This window comes from Salvelinus namaycush, unplaced genomic scaffold (assembly GCF_016432855.1).
Source record: "Salvelinus namaycush isolate Seneca unplaced genomic scaffold, SaNama_1.0 Scaffold1557, whole genome shotgun sequence".
Lineage (NCBI taxonomy): Eukaryota > Metazoa > Chordata > Actinopteri > Salmoniformes > Salmonidae > Salvelinus > Salvelinus namaycush.
The window spans coordinates 1-19,031 of record NW_024058294.1 but is presented as its reverse complement, the minus strand read 5'-3'; the positions used below and the strand labels follow the sequence as shown (position 1 = coordinate 19,031).

The 19,031-nt window shown below is 41.3% G+C and overlaps 1 protein-coding gene across 1 annotated transcript in view; it reads right to left on the bottom strand.

Moving 5' to 3' along the window:
• The window catches only part of LOC120037055 (NLR family CARD domain-containing protein 3-like), a gene marked incomplete at its 5' end in the record, with an annotated part of 29,981 nt that extends 20,174 nt beyond the window's left edge, over window positions 1-9,807 (bottom strand). Inside the window, 2 exons of the mRNA XM_038983269.1 lie at window positions 6,997-7,155; window positions 7,726-9,807. Of these exons, the coding sequence (XP_038839197.1) occupies window positions 6,997-7,155; window positions 7,726-9,807 (2,241 nt within the window). The remainder of the gene's footprint in view (window positions 1-6,996; window positions 7,156-7,725) is intronic.
• Between the last annotated feature and the right edge of the window lie 9,224 nt (window positions 9,808-19,031).

The following is a 19,031-nucleotide window of genomic DNA, read 5'->3' as shown; positions in this document are numbered from 1 at the left end:
CACACACACACACACACACACACACATACACACACACACACTGGACACACACACTGGACGCACACACACATACACACATACTGGACACACACACACATACTGGACACACACACACACATACTGGACACACACATTCACACACAGTCAGCATATAACTTTGTCCAAGTGGTGGTCAGAATGTTTGTCTTAACTAGCCTGATAAGTCAAACATGTCTGATATGAACATTGACATAAACCCTCTACATACTTGAGTTTCTCCAGTCTGCAGTGTGGATCCTCCAGTCCAGCAGAGAGCAGTCTGACTCCTGAGTCTCCTGGGTGATTGTAGCTCAGGTCCAGCTCTCTCAGGTGTGAGGGGTTTGACCTCAGAGCTGAGACCAGAGAAGCACAGCCTTCCTCTGTGACTAGACAGCCTGACAGCCTGCAAAGAGTCAAATCATATTAAAATCACACTGCTATTCTTTGGTGGTGAAAATAGTGGCAGTATATTTTTTCAACATTTTCAGATACATCAGTGTCCTGAAACCTGCCTTATATTCATAAATGGATGAATCATTACTATAAATGACAAATTATCAAAGTATTGCCTGCAGATAGAAACATGTATAATACCAACATTTGAGTAGACTGACCAGACCAGTTTAAAAAGCAGTATCAGTCAAAAGACAGACAGTGAGGTATCAGATTTAGATTGTATTGAGTATACAGTCCACACCAAATCTATTTTGACAGTGAAGCGAACATTTTAAATGTGGCTCTATACTCCAACATTTTGGATTTCAGATCAAATGTTTCATATGAGGTGACAGTATATAATGTCACCTTTTATTTGAGGGTATTTTAATACATACAGTTGAAGTCAGAAGTTTACATACACCTTAGCCAAATACATTTAAACTCAATTTTTACAATTCCTGACATTTAATCCTAGTTAAAATTCCCTGTCTTAGGTCAGTTAGGATCACCACTTTATTTTAAGAATGTGAAATGTCAGAATAATAGTAGAGTGATTTATTTCAGCTTTTATTTCTTTCATCACATTCCCAGTGGGTCAGTAGTTTACATACACTCAATTAGTATTTGGTAGCAGTGTCTTTAAATTGTTTAACTTGGGTCAAACATTTTGGGTAGCCTTCCACAAGCTTCCCACAATAAGTTGGGTGATTTTTGGCCCATTCCTCCTGACATGTGTGTGTGTGTGTTAGGGCTGGGCAGTATACCTTATTTTATGGTATACCGGTTTCGAGGCAGGGACCGGTTTGGGTTTTTACTTTACCTTCTATACAGGTATTTGAATGTTTTGGTTTGTTAAATGTGATACGCCATGTGTAATGTCAATGTTTATAGTTTACTTCGCTACTTGAGTCATCTCTCTCTGCTCTTTCTCTCCGTGCAGCTTTCCAGAGTGACCTAACCACGTAACCTGTCACTCAAGGAGCACATTTGATGTTCCTCAATCACGAGACACTTTATTCTGCTGGTCAATGTTGATGACAACAATGCTGTTATCAGTCTGATTGGTCAATGTTGATGACAACAATACTGTTATCAGTCTGATTGGTCAATGTTGATGACAACAATACTGTTCAGTCTGCTGGTCAATGCAGCACATGGAACAATGTTGATGACAACAATACTGTTTCCACTTTGCTTCTTAACCTGATGAGGACAGAGGGCGCTGTTGTCACTTTGGGGGAAAAACGTGCCCAATTTAAACGGCCTCGTACTCAATTCTTGCTCGTACAATATGCATATTATTATTACTATTGGATAGAAAACACTCTCTAGTTTCTAAAACCGTTTGAATTATATCTGTGAGTGAAACAGAACTCATTTGGCACAAACTTCCTGACCAGGAAGTGGAAAATCTGAAATCGATGCTCTCTTCTGGGTCCTGCCTATAAATGGGCATGATACCTATTAGTATACATGCACGTCATACACCTTCCCCTGGATGTCAAGATGCAGTGAGAGAAGAAATTGAGTGTTTATCTTGGTCTGAGATGGAATACGTCCTCTTGGAATGACCTTTCACCCATTTCATGTTTTCAGGAAGGCGCGAAGTTGGACCTGGATTTGCCTTCTGAATAGCTGTCGTTATAGGCGACTACTATCTCCGGCTTTGATTTTATTTGATACATGTGACAATATCATCGTAAAGTATGTTTTTTCAATATAGTTTTATTAGATTTTTGAAATTTATTCGGGACGTTAGGCGTGTTGCGTTGTGTGCCTTTGTTCAGAAAGGAGAACTTCGCGCCACTTGGCCAGTGTGCTTGCTAATTCAAGAGGGAAAAACGATGTTCTAAATCCAAACAACGACTGTTCTGGACAAAGGACCCCTTGTCCAACATTCTGATGGAAGATCACCAAAAGTAGGACCCATTTTGTGATGCTATTTCATATATCTGTCGAACTGTGTACTAGTAGTTTTGCGCCCAGGTTTTGGCCACTCTCTCGCTATAACATAAGCCTTATGTCGTAATGAAGATATTTTTAGAATTCTAACACTGCGATTGCATTAAGAACTAGTGTATCTATCATTTCCTATACAACATGTATTTTTTTGTAATGTTTATGAATAGCTATTTGGTCAGAATAGGTGAGAGTCTAATAGAAATATCCGCACATTCTGGGAAAAAGCTACGTTAGCATAATGGATAACCACTGATTTCAGCTCTAAATATGCACATTTTCGAACAAAACATAAGTGTATGTATAACCTGATGTTATAGGACTGTCATCTGAGGAAGGTTTATGAAGGTTAGTGAAAATTAATATCTTTTGCTGGTTTATTCGCTAACGCTAACGTGCCTATTGCTATCGCTAACGTGCCTTGATGAATGAATGCGGTAGTGTGGTAGGCTATTGTAGTAAGCTAATATAATGCTATATTGTGTTTTCGCTGTAAAACACTTAAAAAATCTGAAATATTGGCTGGATTCACAAGATGCTTGTCTTTCATTTGCTGTACACGATGCATTTTTCAGAAATGTTTTATGATGAGTATTTAGGTATTCCACGTTGGTCTCTATAATTACTCTGGCTGCTTCGGTGCTATTTTTGACGGTAGCTGTGATGGTAGCTGCAATGTAAAACTGATTTATACCTCAAATATGCACATTTTTCAAACAAAACATAGATTTATTGTGTAACATGTTATAAGACTGTCATCTGATGAAGTTGTTTCTTGGTTAGTTTGGTTGTTTCTTGGTTAGTTAGGTTGGCTTTGTGCATGCTACCTGTGCTGTGAAAAATGTCTGTCCTTTTTTGTATTTGGTGGTGAGCTAACATAAATATACGTGCTGTTTTCGCTGTAAAACATTTTAAAAATCGGACATGTTGGCTGGATTCACAAGATGTGTACCTTTCATTTGCTGTATTGGACTTGTTAATGTGTGAAAGTTAAATATTTCTAAAAATATATTTTGAATTTCGCGCTCTGCCTTTTCAGTGGAATGTGGGAGGAGTTCCGCTGGCGGAACGCTGGAGCAGTAAAGGCGATAGGGGATGCTGTTAGCACTTTGAAAATAATGACGTTTCCAAATTAAACTGCCTCGTACTCAATTCTTGCTCGTACAATATGCATATTATTATTACTATTGGATAGAAAACACTCTCTAGTTTCTAAAACCGTTGGAATTATGTCTCTGAGTGAAACAGAACTCATTCTACAGCACTTTTCCTGCCAGGGAGTGAGATTTCAGAAATCTTGGCCCCTGCTCCCAGGTCAGTTTATAAGTCCCTGTGAATGCTATGGGGCTACAAACACTGCCTACGCCTTCCTCTAGATGTCAGTAAGTGGTGACAATTTGAATGGAGTCGATTGCGCAATCTGGGACCTTATATAAGATCCTGGAGCGGAAGTACCTTTCTTTTCAACGGTGCGCTCGACGCAGAGTGGTCGTCGGACTGGCCTCCTTCCAAGCTTTGGTTTAGCCACTTCTATACCCCCGGTCATATTTCTATTCGTTATAGGTGTTAAAAACATCATAAGGTAGTTAATTTAAACCGATTTATAACAATTTATATCCGTTTAGTGCGATTTTCTGGCATTTCTTTGTGACGCACTTCCAATAGTTGGACACTTTTCCAGTACATGCCGAACGTTAGTGGCCATTTCGACAGGACAAGAGGACATCTTTCGACCAAAAGACGATTAGACCGGAGAAAGGATACATTGCCCAAGATTCTGATGGAAGATCAGCTCATAGTAAGAACTATTTATGATGATAAATCGTTGTTCTGTTGAAAAATGTTAAACGCATATATCGCCATTTTTTTTTGTGTAGCTTCGCTTTGGCGCACCCTGTATTGCACAGTAAGGATAATTTTAGAAATGTAATTCAGCGATTGCATTAAGAACTAATTTGTCTTTCAATTGCTGTCCAACTTGTATTTTTTTAGTCAAGTTTATGAATAGTTTTCGATAAAAATAGGTGTCTTTCCAAGATGGCACCGGGCAGATTGCTTGAGTAGTTGGACAGTATTTCCATTGTGTAAGCACGATTTGTGCCGCTAAATATGCACATTTTCGATCAAACTCTATATGGATTGTGTAATATGATGTTACAGGAGTGTCATCGGAAGAATTCTGAGAAGGTTAGTGAAAAATTTTATATATTTTGGTGATGATAACGTTATCGCTCTCTTTGCCTTGAATCAATGCTCGTGTAACGTTTGCACATGTGGTATGCTAATATAACGATTTATTGTGTTTTCGCTGTAAAACACTTAGAAAATCTGAAATATTGTCTGAATTCACAAGATCTGTGTCTTTCCATTGCTGTGCGCTGTGTATTTTTAAGAAATGTTTTATGATGAATAAATTGGTAATACACGTTGCTCTCTGTAGTAATTCTAGTCGCTTTGGTGAGATTTGTGATGGTGGCTGCAATGGCAAACTATGATTTATACCTGAAATATGCACATTTTTCTAACAAAACATATGCTATACAATAAATATGTTATCAGACTGTCATCTGATGAAGTTTTTTCTTGGTTAGTGGCTATTTATATCTTTATTTGGTCGAATTGGTGATAGCTAGTGATGGAGTAAGAAACTGATGGAGTAAGAAAAATGGTGTCTTTTGCTAACGTGGTTAGCTAATAGATTTACATATTGTGTCTTCCCTGTAAAACATTTTAAAAATCAGAAATGATTGCTGGATTCACAAGAAGTGTATCTTTCATCTGGTGTCTTGGACTTGTGATTGAATGATATTTAGATGCTAGTATTTACTTGAGACGCTATGCTAGCTATGCTAGTCAGCTTTTTTACTGGTGGGGGTGGTGGGGGGTGCTCCCGGATCCGGGTTTCTGAGGCGGTAGAAGTTAAGAAAATCATGAATCAATCATAAATAGTAATGAATGAGAAACAAAACATGCTAACATCTCACCATTACCAATAACAGAGGCTACAACAAAACATGCTAACCTCTCACCATTACCAATAACAGAGGATACAACAAAACATGCTAACCTCTCACCATTACCAATAACAGAGGCTACAACAAAACATGCTAACCTCTCACCATTACCAATAACAGAGGCTACAACAAAACATGCTAACCTCTCACCATTACCAATAACAGAGGCTACAACAAAACATGCTAACCTCTCACCATTACCAATAACAGAGGATACAACAAAACATGCTAACCTCTCACCATTACCAATAACAGAGGATACAACAAAACATGCTAACCTCTCACCATTACCAATAACAGAGGCTACAACAAAACATGCTAACCTCTGACCATTACCAATAACAGAGGCTACAACAAAACATGCTAACCTCTCACCATTACCAATAACAGAGGCTACAACAAAACATGCTAACCTCTCACCATTACCAATAACAGAGGCTACAACAAAACATACTAACCTCTCACCATTACCAATAACAGAGGCTACAACAAAACATGCTAACCTCTCACCATTACCAATAACAGAGACTACAACAAAACATGCTAACCTCTCACCATTACCAATAACAGAGGCTACAACAAAACATGCTAACCTCTCACCATTACCAATAACAGAGGCTACAACAAAACATACTAACCTCTCACCATTACCAATAACAGAGGCTACAACAAAACATGCTAACCTCTCACCATTACCAATAACAGAGGATACAACAAAACATGCTAACCTCTCACCATTACCAATAACAGAGACTACAACAAAACATGCTAACCTCTCACCATTACCAATAACAGAGACTACAACAAAACACGCTAACCTCTCACCATTACCAATAACAGAGACTACAACAAAACACGCTAACCTCTCACCATTACCAATAACAGAGACTACAACAAAACATGCTAACCTCTCACCATTACCAATAACAGAGACTCCAACAAAACATGCTAACCTCTCACCATTACCAATAACAGAGGCTACAACAAAACATGCTAACCTCTCATCATTACCAATAACAAAATGACAGGACATTGTTATTCGTCATTATTCACGATTCATTCCTGATTATTCATAATCATGGCAGCATCCACATGAATGTAGAAGTGTTCAGAAACATCTTCTATTCTTACTGACAATACAAGTGAAGTGACTCCAAAATGACAGGACATTATTCACCATTCAGTTTCTATCAGGAAAAACATCATCCAAAACACAACCAAGACAAACTGCAAATTAATTCAACAAGTTAGTAGAATCACAAGCTTGATGTAATCACTGCAAACACTAAACTTATGACTAAATTAATTTATCCAAATAATTAAGACTAAACGGTAAAAAATATATGTATGAATACCTTTAAATAAAAGGTAACATTCTGTACTGTCGCCTAATATGTTATATATCAAATCCAAAATGCTGGAGCATAGCACCACATGTAAAACTGTAAGCTTCACTGTCCAAACACATATGGTGTGGACTATGTGTGTCTGGTAAACACATGTGGATCTGGTGAACAGTTATCACTTGTTGACCAACTACAGGAATACTGACCTCAGAGTCTCCAGTTTACAGTGGGGATTCCCCAGTCCAGCAGAGAGCAGCTTCACTCCTGAATCCTTCAGGTCATTGTTACTCAGGTCCAGCTCTCTCAGGTGTGAGGGGTTTGAACTGAGAACTGAGGCCAACACTTTACAGGATGTGTCTGTGAGTTTACAGCCAGTGAGTCTGCAAACACAGAAGAAATACAATGACAGACAGGTTGTATTAAAATGTTACGCTTAGCTTTCCCTGCTTACACTGTTACCCGTACACTAATAATGTGTATATCGTACATTCATGGTTCAATGCTATAACATTTCTGATCAGTTTGTAGTTTAAGAGTTTTCAGCTGATAGAAAATTTATTCAGCCAATGAAAATACTGTTGTTCCTACATACAGTAAAGTTTGGTCTGAGGGATAGTCACATGACTACTTACAGAGCCAGTCAGCCAATGAAAATACTGTTGTTCCTACATACAGTAAAGTTTGGTCTGAGGGATAGTCACATGACTACTTACAGAGCCAGTCAGCCAATAAAAATACTGTTGTTCCTACATAAAGTAAAGTTTGGTCTGAGGGATAGTCACATGGGTAGTTACAGAGCCAGTCAGCCAATGAAAATACTGTTGTTCCTACATAAAGTAAAGTTTGGTCGGAGGGATAGTCACATGGGTACTTACAGAGCCAGTCAGCCAATGAAAATACTGCTATAACTACAATTTATTTTGGGGTGCGATATTTACATGAATACTTACAGAGCTTTCCTACAGCCTCTCACAGCTGGAACCAGTCTCCTACGACCCTCCTCTGATGTCTTGTATTCCTTCAGGTCAAACACATCCAGAACCTCCTCTGATATCTGCAGCATGTAGGCCAGCGCTGAACACTGAGCAAGGGAGAGGTTTTTGGATCTGTTCTCTGACCTCAAGTACGCTTGGATTTCCTCCTGTACTGAATGGTCTTTCATCTCTATCAGACAGTGGAAGAGATTGATGCACCTCTCAGGGGAGATGTTCTTCCTCTGCATCACCTTAAGGGATCGGATTGTTTTCTGGACGCTCTCTGGACTGCTTTCTGTCTGTGTCACCAGACCTCGTAGGAGTTTCTGATTGGACTCCAGTGACATGCCATGAAGGAATCGGACAAAAAGGTCCAGGTGTCCATTCTTACTCTCCAAGGCTTTATCCACGGTCCTCTTCAGCAGCTCATCCAAGGTTAGCTTTTCAAACGTACCTCTAGACTTTCTCTTGAGGAAGGGCTTCAGTTCATCCATGTTCTTGGTTGTGTAACAGTGGTACATGTAGACAGCCGAGAGAAACTCCTGAATGCTCAGATGAACAAAGCAGTACACCACTCTCTGAAATAACACAGACTCTTCTTTAAAGATTTGTGTGCACACTCCTGAGTACACTGAGGCTTCTTTGACATCAAGGCCAGCCTCTTTCAGGTCTTCTTCATAGAACATGAGATTACCCTTCTCCAGATTTTCAAACGCCAGCTTCCCCAGCTTCAGAAGAATTTCCTTATCTGACTCCATGAGCTCCTCTTGATCCATCTCATCTCTTCCATGATACTTCTGGTTCTTCAGGCTGGTCTGAATGAGCAGGAAGTGTATGGACATCTCAGTCAGAGTGGTGGGCATCTCTCTCCTCTTGTCTGTACTCAACATGTGTTCAAGGACTGTTGCAGAAATCCAACAGAAGACTGGAATGTGACACATGATGTGGAGGCTCCTTGATGTCTTTATGTGTGAGCTGATTCTGCTGGCCAGGTCCTCATCCCCAAATCTCTTCCTGAAGTACTCCTCCTTCTGTGGGTCATTGAACCCCCGTACCTCTGTCACCTGGTCAACACACTTAGGGGGGATCTGATTGGTTGCTGCTGGTCGGGAGGTTATCCAGAGGAGAGCAGAGGGAAGCAGATTCCCCTTGATGAGGTTTGTCAGCAGAACATCAACAGATGATGTCTGGGTGACATCAGATACCTTTTCGTTGCGCTGGAAATCCAATGGAAGTCTGCTTTCATCCAAACCATCAAAGATGAACATAGCTTTACAGGCAGTGAGTTTCTCTGCATTGCCTATGTCTAGTTCTGTGTGGAAGTCATTTAAAAGTCTGAGAAGACTGTACTGGAGATCTTTGATCAAGTTCAGCTCCCGGAAAGGAAGCACAAATATGATATCCACATCTTGGTTTGCCTTCCCTTCAGCCCAGTCTAGGATGAACTTCTGCACAGAGACAGTTTTCCCGATGCCAGCGATGCCTTTGGTCAGCACAGTTCTGATGCTTCTCTCTTGGCCAGGTAAGGGTTTAAAGATGTCATTGCAGTGGATTGCTGTGTCATGTGAGGTTGGTGTCCTGGATGCCGTCTCTAGCTGCCACACCTCATGTTCATTGTTAACCCCTTCACTCTCTCCTTCTGTGATGTAGAGCTCTGTGTAAATCCTGTTGAGGGGAGTTTGGTTCCCTGCTGTTTCGATGCCTTCTATCACACATTCATACCTCCTTCTCAGGCTGTCTTTATGGTTCACTACAGCTCTCTGCAGGCTGTCTTTATGGTTTACTATAGCTCTCTGCAGACTGTCTTTATTGTTTACAGAGCCTCTTGCATCATTGGGTTCACTCAGGTGCTGTAGTAGAGGACGTGTCCTGGATCTCTTTCTACACTGAGGACAGTCATAGTCTCCTGAAGGAGCAGGTTTCTCCCAGTATCTGGTGATGCACTGTCTGCAGAACCTGTGTCCACAGGTGATAGAGACTGGATCCCTCAGAACCTGCTGACACACTGCACACCTGGACTGATCCTCTGGCAGAGTAGACCATCCACTACAGAGATAAAGGAGAGAGAGAGATACTGATCCTCTGGCAGAGAAGACCATCCACTACAGAGATAAAGGAGAGAGTGAGACTGATCCTCTAACAGAGTAGACCATCCACTACAGAGATAAAGTAGAGAGAGATACTGATCCTCTAACAGAGTAGACCATCCACTACAGAGATAAAGGAGAGAGATACTGATCCTCTAACAGAGTAGACCATCCACTACAGAGATAAAGGAGAGAGAGATACTGATCCTCTAACAGAGTAGACCATCCACTACAGAGATAAAGGAGAGAGAGATACTGATCCCCTAACAGAGTAGACCATCCACTACAGAGATAAAGTAGAGAGAGATACTGATCCTCTAACAGAGTAGACCATCCACTACAGAGATAAAGTAGAGAGATACTGATCCTCTAACAGAGTAGACCATCCATTACAGAGATAAAGGAGAGAGAGATACTGATCCTCTAACAGAGTAGACCATCCACTACAGAGATAAAGGAGAGATAGATACTGATCCCCTAACAGAGTAGACCATCCACTACAGAGATAAAGGATAGAGAGATACTGATCCTCTAACAGAGTAGACCATTCACTACAGAGATAAAGGAGAGAGAGAGATACTGATCCTGTAACAGAGTAGACCATCCACTACAGAGATAAAGGAGAGAGATACTGATCTTCTAACAGAGTAGACCATCCACTACAGAGATAAAGGAGAGAGAGATATTGATCCTCTAACAGAGTAGACCATCCACACCAGAGATAAAGGAGAGAGAGATACTGATTCTCTGGCAGAGTAGACCATCCACTACAGAGATAAAGGAGAGAGATACTGATCCTCTAGCAGAGTAGACCATCCACTACAGAGATAAAGGAGAGAGAGATACTGATCCTCTAACAGAGTAGACCATCCACTACAGAGATAAAGGAGAGAGAGCTACTGATCCTCTAACAGAGTAGACCATCCACTACAGAGATAAAGGAGAGAGCAATACTGATCCTCTAACAGAGTAGACCATCCAGTACAGAGATAAAGGAGAGAGAGAGATACTGATCTAACAGAGTAGACCATCCACTACAGAGATAAAGTAGAGAGAGATACTGATCTTCTAACAGAGTAGACCATCCACTACAGAGATAAAGGAGAGAGAGATACTGATCCTCTAACAGAGTAGACCATCCACTACAGAGATAAAGGAGAGAGAGAGATACTGATCCTCTGGCAGAGTAGACCATCCACTACAGAGATAAAGGAGAGAGATACTGATCCTCTAGCAGAGTAGACCATCCACTACAGAGATAAAGGAGAGAGAGATACTGATCCTCTAACAGAGTAGACCATCCACTACAGAGATAAAGGAGAGAGAGATGCTGATCCTCTAACAGAGTAGACCATCCACTAGAGATAAAGGAGAGAGATACTGATCCTCTAACAGAGTAGACCATCCACTACAGAGATAAAGGAGAGAAATACTGATCCTCTAACAGAGTAGACCATCCACTACAGAGATAAAGGAGAGAGAGATACTGATCCTCTAACAGAGTAGACCATCCACTACAGAGATAAAGGAGAGAGAGCTACTGATCCTCTAACAGAGTAGACCATCCACTACAGAGATAAAGGAGAGAGCAATACTGATCCTCTAACAGAGTAGACCATCCAGTACAGAGATAAAGGAGAGAGAGAGATACTGATCTAACAGAGTAGACCATCCACTACAGAGATAAAGGAGAGAGAGATACTGATCTTCTAACAGAGTAGACCATCCACTACAGAGATAAAGGAGAGAGTGAGCCTGATCCTCTAAAAGAGTAGACCATCCACTACAGAGATAAAGTAGAGAGAGATACTGATCCTCTAACAGAGTAGACCATCCACTACAGAGATAAAGTAGATAGATACTGATCCTCTAACAGAGTAGACCATCCACTACAGAGATAAAGGAGAGAGATACTGATCCTCTAACAGAGTAGACCATCCACTACAGAGATAAAGGAGAGAAATACTGATCCTCTAACAGAGTAGACCATCCACTACAGAGATAAAGTAGATAGATACTGATCCTCTAACAGAGTAGACCATCCACTACAGAGATAAAGGAGAGAGAGAGATACTGATCCTCTAACAGAGTAGACCATCCACTACAGAGATAAAGGAGAGAGAGAGATACTGATCCTCTAACAGAGTAGACCATCCACTACAGAGATAAAGGAGTGAGAGAGATACTGATCCTGTAACAGAGTAGACCATCAACTACAGAGATAAAGGAGAGAGAGATACTGATCCTCTAACAGAGTAGACCATCCACTACAGAGATAAAGGAGAGAGAGAGAGAGACTGATCCTGTAACAGAGTAGACCATCCACTATAGAGATAAAGTAGAGAGAGAGACTGATCCTCTAACAGAGTAGACCATCCACTACAGAGATAAAGGAGAGAGAGATACTGATCCTCTAACAGAGTAGACCATCCACTACAGAGATAAAGGAGAGAGATACTGATCCTCTAACAGAGTAGACCATCCACTACAGAGATAAAGGAGAGAGATACTGATCCTCTAACAGAGTAGACCATCCACTACAGAGATAAAGGAGAGAGTGAGACTGATCCTCTAACAGAGTAGACCATCCACTACAGAGATAAAGTAGAGAGAGATACTGATCCTCTAACAGAGTAGACCATCCACTACAGAGATAAAGGAGAGAGATACTGATCCTCTAACAGAGTAGACCATCCACTACAGAGATAAAGGAGAGAGAGATACTGATCCTCTAACAGAGTAGACCATCCACTACAGAGATAAAGGAGAGAGAGATACTGATCCTCTAACAGAGTAGACCATCCACTACAGAGATAAAGGAGAGAGAGCTACTGATCCTCTAACAGAGTAGACCATCCAGTACAGAGATAAAGGAGAGAGAGAGATACTGATCTAACAGAGTAGACCATCCACTACAGAGATAAAGGAGAGAGAGATACTGATCTTCTAACAGAGTAGACCATCCACTACAGAGATAAAGGAGAGAGAGAGACTGATCCTGTAACAGAGTAGACCATCCACTATAGAGATAAAGTAGAGAGAGAGACTGATCCTCTAACAGAGTAGACCATCCACTACAGAGATAAAGGATAGAGAGATACTGATCCTCTAACAGAGTAGACCATCCACTACAGAGATAAAGGAGAGAGATACTGATCCTCTAACAGAGTAGACCATCCACTACAGAGATAAAGGAGAGAGATACTGATCCTCTAACAGAGTAGACCATCCACTACAGAGATAAAGGATAGAGAGATACTGATCCTCTAACAGAGTAGACCATCCACTACTGAGATAAAGGATAGAGAGATACTAATCCTCTAACAGAGTAGACCATCCACTACAGAGATAAAGGAGAGAGAGATACTGATCTAACAGAGTAAACCATCCACTACAGAGATAAAGGAGAGAGAGATACTGATCCTCTAACAGAGTAGACCATCCACTACAGAGATAAAGGAGAGAGTGATACTGATCCTCTAACAGAGTAGACCATCCACTACAGAGATAAAGGAGAGAGAGATACTGATCCTCTAACAGAGTAGACCATCCACTACAGAGATAAAGGAGAGAGATACTGATCATCTAACAGAGTAGACCATCCACTACAGAGATAAAGGAGAGAGAGATACTGATCCTCTAACAGAGTAGACCATCCACTACAGAGATAAAGGAGAGAGAGATACTGATCCTCTAACAGAGTAGACCATCCACTACAGAGATAAAGGAGAGAGAGCTACTGATCCTCTAACAGAGTAGACCATCCAGTACAGAGATAAAGGAGAGAGAGAGATACTGATCTAACAGAGTAGACCATCCACTACAGAGATAAAGGAGAGAGAGATACTGATCCTCTAACAGAGTAGACCATCCACTACAGAGATAAAGGAGAGAGAGATACTGATCCTCTAACAGAGTAGACCATCCACTACAGAGATAAAGGAGAGAGAGAGATACTGATCCTCTGGCAGAGAAGACCATCCACTACAGAGATAAAGGAGAGAGATACTGATCCTCTAGCAGAGTAGACCATCCACTACAGAGATAAAGGAGAGAGAGATACTGATCCTCTAACAGAGTAGACCATCCACTACAGAGATAAAGTAGAGAGAGATGCTGATCCTCTAACAGAGTAGAACATCCACTAGAGATAAAGGAGAGAGATACTGATCCTCTAACAGAGTAGACCATCCACTACAGAGATAAAGGAGAGAGAGATACTGATCCTCTAACAGAGTAGACCATCCACTACAGAGATAAAGGAGAGAGAGCTACTGATCCTCTAACAGAGTAGACCATCCACTACAGAGATAAAGGAGAGAGCAATACTGATCCTCTAACAGAGTAGACCATCCAGTACAGAGATAAAGGAGAGAGAGAGATACTGATCTAACATAGTAGACCATCCACTACAGAGATAAAGGAGAGAGAGATACTGATCTTCTAACAGAGTAGACCATCCACTACAGAGATAAAGGAGAGAGTGAGACTGATCCTCTAACAGAGTAGACCATCCACTACAGAGATAAAGTAGAGAGAGATACTGATCCTCTAACAGAGTAGACCATCCACTACAGAGATAAAGTAGATAGATACTGATCCTCTAACAGAGTAGACCATCCACTACAGAGATAAAGGAGAGAGATACTGATCCTCTAACAGAGTAGACCATCCACTACAGAGATAAAGGAGAGAAATACTGATCCTCTAACAGAGTAGACCATCCACTACAGAGATAAAGTAGATAGATACTGATCCTCTAACAGAGTAGACCATCCACTACAGAGATAAAGGAGAGAGAGAGATACTGATCCTCTAACAGAGTAGACCATCCACTACAGAGATAAAGGAGAGAGAGAGACTGATCTTCTAACAGAGTAGACCATCCACTACAGAGATAAAGGAGAGAGAGAGATACTGATCCTCTAACAGAGTAGACCATCAACTACAGAGATAAAGGAGAGAGAGATACTGATCCTCTAACAGAGTAGACCATCCACTACAGAGATAAAGGAGAGAGAGAGAGACTGATCCTGTAACAGAGTAGACCATCCACTATAGAGATAAAGTATAGAGAGAGACTGATCCTCCAACAGAGTAGACCATCCACTACAGAGATAAAGGATAGAGAGATACTGATCCTCTAACAGAGTAGACCATCCACTACAGAGATAAAGGAGAGAGATACTGATCCTCTAACAGAGTAGACCATCCACTACAGAGATAAAGGAGAGAGATACTGATCCTCTAACAGAGTAGACCATCCACTACAGAGATAAAGGATAGAGAGATACTGATCCTCTAACAGAGTAGACCATCCACTACTGAGATAAAGGATAGAGAGATACTAATCCTCTAACAGAGTAGACCATCCACTACAGAGATAAAGGAGAGAGAGATACTGATCTAACAGAGTAAACCATCCACTACAGAGATAAAGGAGAGAGAGATACTGATCCTCTAACAGAGTAGACCATCCACTACAGAGATAAAGGAGAGAGTGAGACTGATCCTCTAACAGAGTAGACCATTCACTACAGAGATAAAGTAGAGAGAGATACTGATCCTCTAACAGAGTAGACCATCCACTACAGAGATAAAGGAGAGAGATACTGATCCTCTAACAGAGTAGACCATCCACTACAGAGATAAAGGAGAGAGAGATACTGATCCTCTAACAGAGTAGACCATCCACTACAGAGATAAAGGAGAGAGAGATACTGATCCCCTAACAGAGTAGACCATCCACTACAGAGATAAAGGAGAGAGAGATACTGATCCTCTAACAGAGTAGACCATCCACTACAGAGATAAAGGAGAGAGATACTGATCCTCTAACAGAGTAGACCATCCACTACAGAGATAAAGGAGAGAGAGACACTGATCCTCTAACAGAGTAGACCATCCACTACAGAGATAAAGGAGAGATAGATACTGATCGCCTAACAGAGTAGACAATCCACTACAGAGATAAAGGATAGAGAGATACTGATCCTCTAACAGAGTAGACCATCCACTACAGAGATAAAGGAGAGAGAGAGATACTGATCCTTTGGCAGAGTAGACCATCCACTACAGAGATAAAGGAGAGAGAGATACTGATCCTCTAACAGAGTAGACCATCCACTACAGAGATAAAGGAGAGAGAGATACTGATCCTCTGGCAGAGTAGACCATCCACTACAGAGATAAAGGAGAGAGAGATACTGATCCTCTGGCAGAGTAGACCATCCACTACAGAGATAAAGGAGAGAGATACTGATCATCTAGCAGAGAAGACCATCCACTACAGAGATAAAGGAGAGAGAGATACTGATCCTCTAACAGAGTAGACCATCCACTACAGAGATAAAGGAGAGAGAGAGATACTGATCCTCTAGCAGAGTAGACCATCCACTACAGAGATAAAGGAGAGAGAGATACTGATCCTCTAACAGAGTAGACCATCCACTACAGAGATAAAGGAGAGAGAGAGATACTGATCCTCTAGCAGAGTAGACCATCCACTACAGAGATAAAGGAGAGAGATACTGATCCTCTAACAGAGTAGACCATCCACTAGAGATAAAGGAGAGAGATACTGATCCTCTAACAGAGTAGACCATCCACTACAGAGATAAAGGAGAGAGAGATACTGATCCTCTAACAGAGTAGACCATCCACCACAGAGATAAAGGAGAGAGATACTGATCCTCTAACAGAGTAGACCATCCACTACAGAGATAAAGGAGAGAGCAATACTGATCCTCTAACAGAGTAGACCATCCAGTACAGAGATAAAGGAGAGAGAGAGATACTGCTCTAACAGAGTAGACCATCCACTACAGAGATAAAGGAGAGAGAGATACTGATCTTCTAACAGAGTAGACCATCCACTACAGAGATAAAGGAGAGAGAGATACTGATCCTCTAACAGAGTAGACCATCCACTACAGAGATAAAGGAGAGAGAGAGATACTGATCATCTGGCAGAGTAGACCATCCACTACAGAGATAAAGGAGAGAGATACTGATCCTCTAGCAGAGTAGACCATCCACTGCAGAGATAAAGGAGAGAGAGATACTGATCCTCTAACAGAGTAGACCATCCACTACAGAGATAAAGTAGAGAGAGATGCTGATCCTCTAACAGAGTAGACCATCCACTAGAGATAAAGGAGAGAGATACTGATCCTCCAACAGAGTAGACCATCCACTACAGAGATAAAGGAGAGAGAGATACTGATCCTCTAACAGAGTAGACCATCCACTACAGAGATAAAGGAGAGAGAGCTACTGAACCTCTAACAGAGTAGACCATCCACTACAGAGATAAAGGAGAGAGCAATACTGATCCTCTAACAGAGTAGACCATCCAGTACAGAGATAAAGGAGAGAGAGAGATACTGATCTAACAGAGTAAACCATCCATTACAGAGATAAAGGAGAGATAGATACTGATTCTCTAACAGAGTAGACCATCCACTACAGAGATAAAGGAGAGAGAGATACTGATCCTCTAACAGAGTAGACTATTCACTACAGAGATAAAGGAGAGAGAGAGATACTGATCCTCTAACAGAGTAGACCATCCACTACAGAGATAAAGGAGAGAGAGATACTGATCCTCTAACAGAGTAGACCATCCACTACAGAGATAAAGGAGAGAGAGATACTGATCCTCTGGCAGAGTAGACCATCCACTACAGAGATAAAGGAGAGAGAGATACTGATCCTCTGGCAGAGTAGACCATCCACTACAGAGATAAAGGAGAGAGATACTGATCCTCTAGCAGAGTAGACCATCCACTACAGAGATAAAGGAGAGAGAGATACTGATCCTCTAACAGAGTAGACCATCCACTACAGAGATAAAGTAGAGAGAGATGCTGATCCTCTAACAGAGTAGACCATCCACTAGAGATAAAGGAGAGAGATACTGATCCTCTAACAGAGTAGACCATCCACTACAGAGATAAAGGAGAGAGAGATACTGATCCTCTAACAGAGTAGACCATCCACCACAGAGATAAAGGAGAGAGAGATACTGATCCTCTAACAGAGTAGACCATCCACTACAGAGATAAAGGAGAGAGCAATACTGATCCTCTAACAGAGTAGACCATCCAGTACAGAGATAAAGGAGAGAGAGAGATACTGCTCTAACAGAGTAGACCATCCACTACAGAGATAAAGGAGAGAGAGATACTGATCTTCTAACAGAGTAGACCATCCACTACAGAGATAAAGGAGAGAGAGATACTGATCCTCTAACAGAGTAGACCATCCACTACAGAGATAAAGGAGAGAGAGAGATACTGATCATCTGGCAGAGTAGACCATCCACTACAGAGATAAAGGAGAGAGATACTGATCCTCTATCAGAGTAGACCATCCACTGCAGAGATAAAGGAGAGAGAGATACTGATCCTCTAACAGAGTAGACCATCCACTACAGAGATAAAGTAGAGAGAGATGCTGATCCTCTAACAGAGTAGACCATCCACTAGAGATAAAGGAGAGAGATACTGATCCTCCAACAGAGTAGACCATCCACTACAGAGATAAAGGAGAGAGAGATACTGATCCTCTAACAGAGTAGACCATCCACTACAGAGATAAAGGAGAGAGAGCTACTGAACCTCTAACAGAGTAGACCATCCACTACAGAGATAAAGGAGAGAGCAATACTGATCCTCTAACAGAGTAGACCATCCAGTACAGAGATAAAGGAGAGAGAGAGATACTGATCTAACAGAGTAGACCATCCACTACAGAGATAAAGGAGAGAGAGATACTGATCTTCTAACAGAGTAGACCATCCACTACAGAGATAAAGGAGAGAGTGAGACTGATCCTCTAACAGAGTAGACCATCCACTACAGAGATAAAGTAGAGAGAGATACTGATCCTCTAACAGAGTAGACCATCCACTACAGAGATAAAGTAGATAGATACTGATCTTCTAACAGAGTAGACCATCACTACAGAGATAAAGGAGAGAGATACTGATCCTCTAACAGAGTAGACCATCCACTACAGAGATAAAGGAGAGAAATGCTGATCCTCTAACAGAGTAGACCATCCACTACAGAGATAAAGTAGATAGATACTGATCCTCTAACAGAGTAGACCATCCACTACAGAGATAAAGGAGAGAGAAGATACTGATCCTCTAACAGAGTAAGACCCATCCACTACAGAGATAAAGGAGAG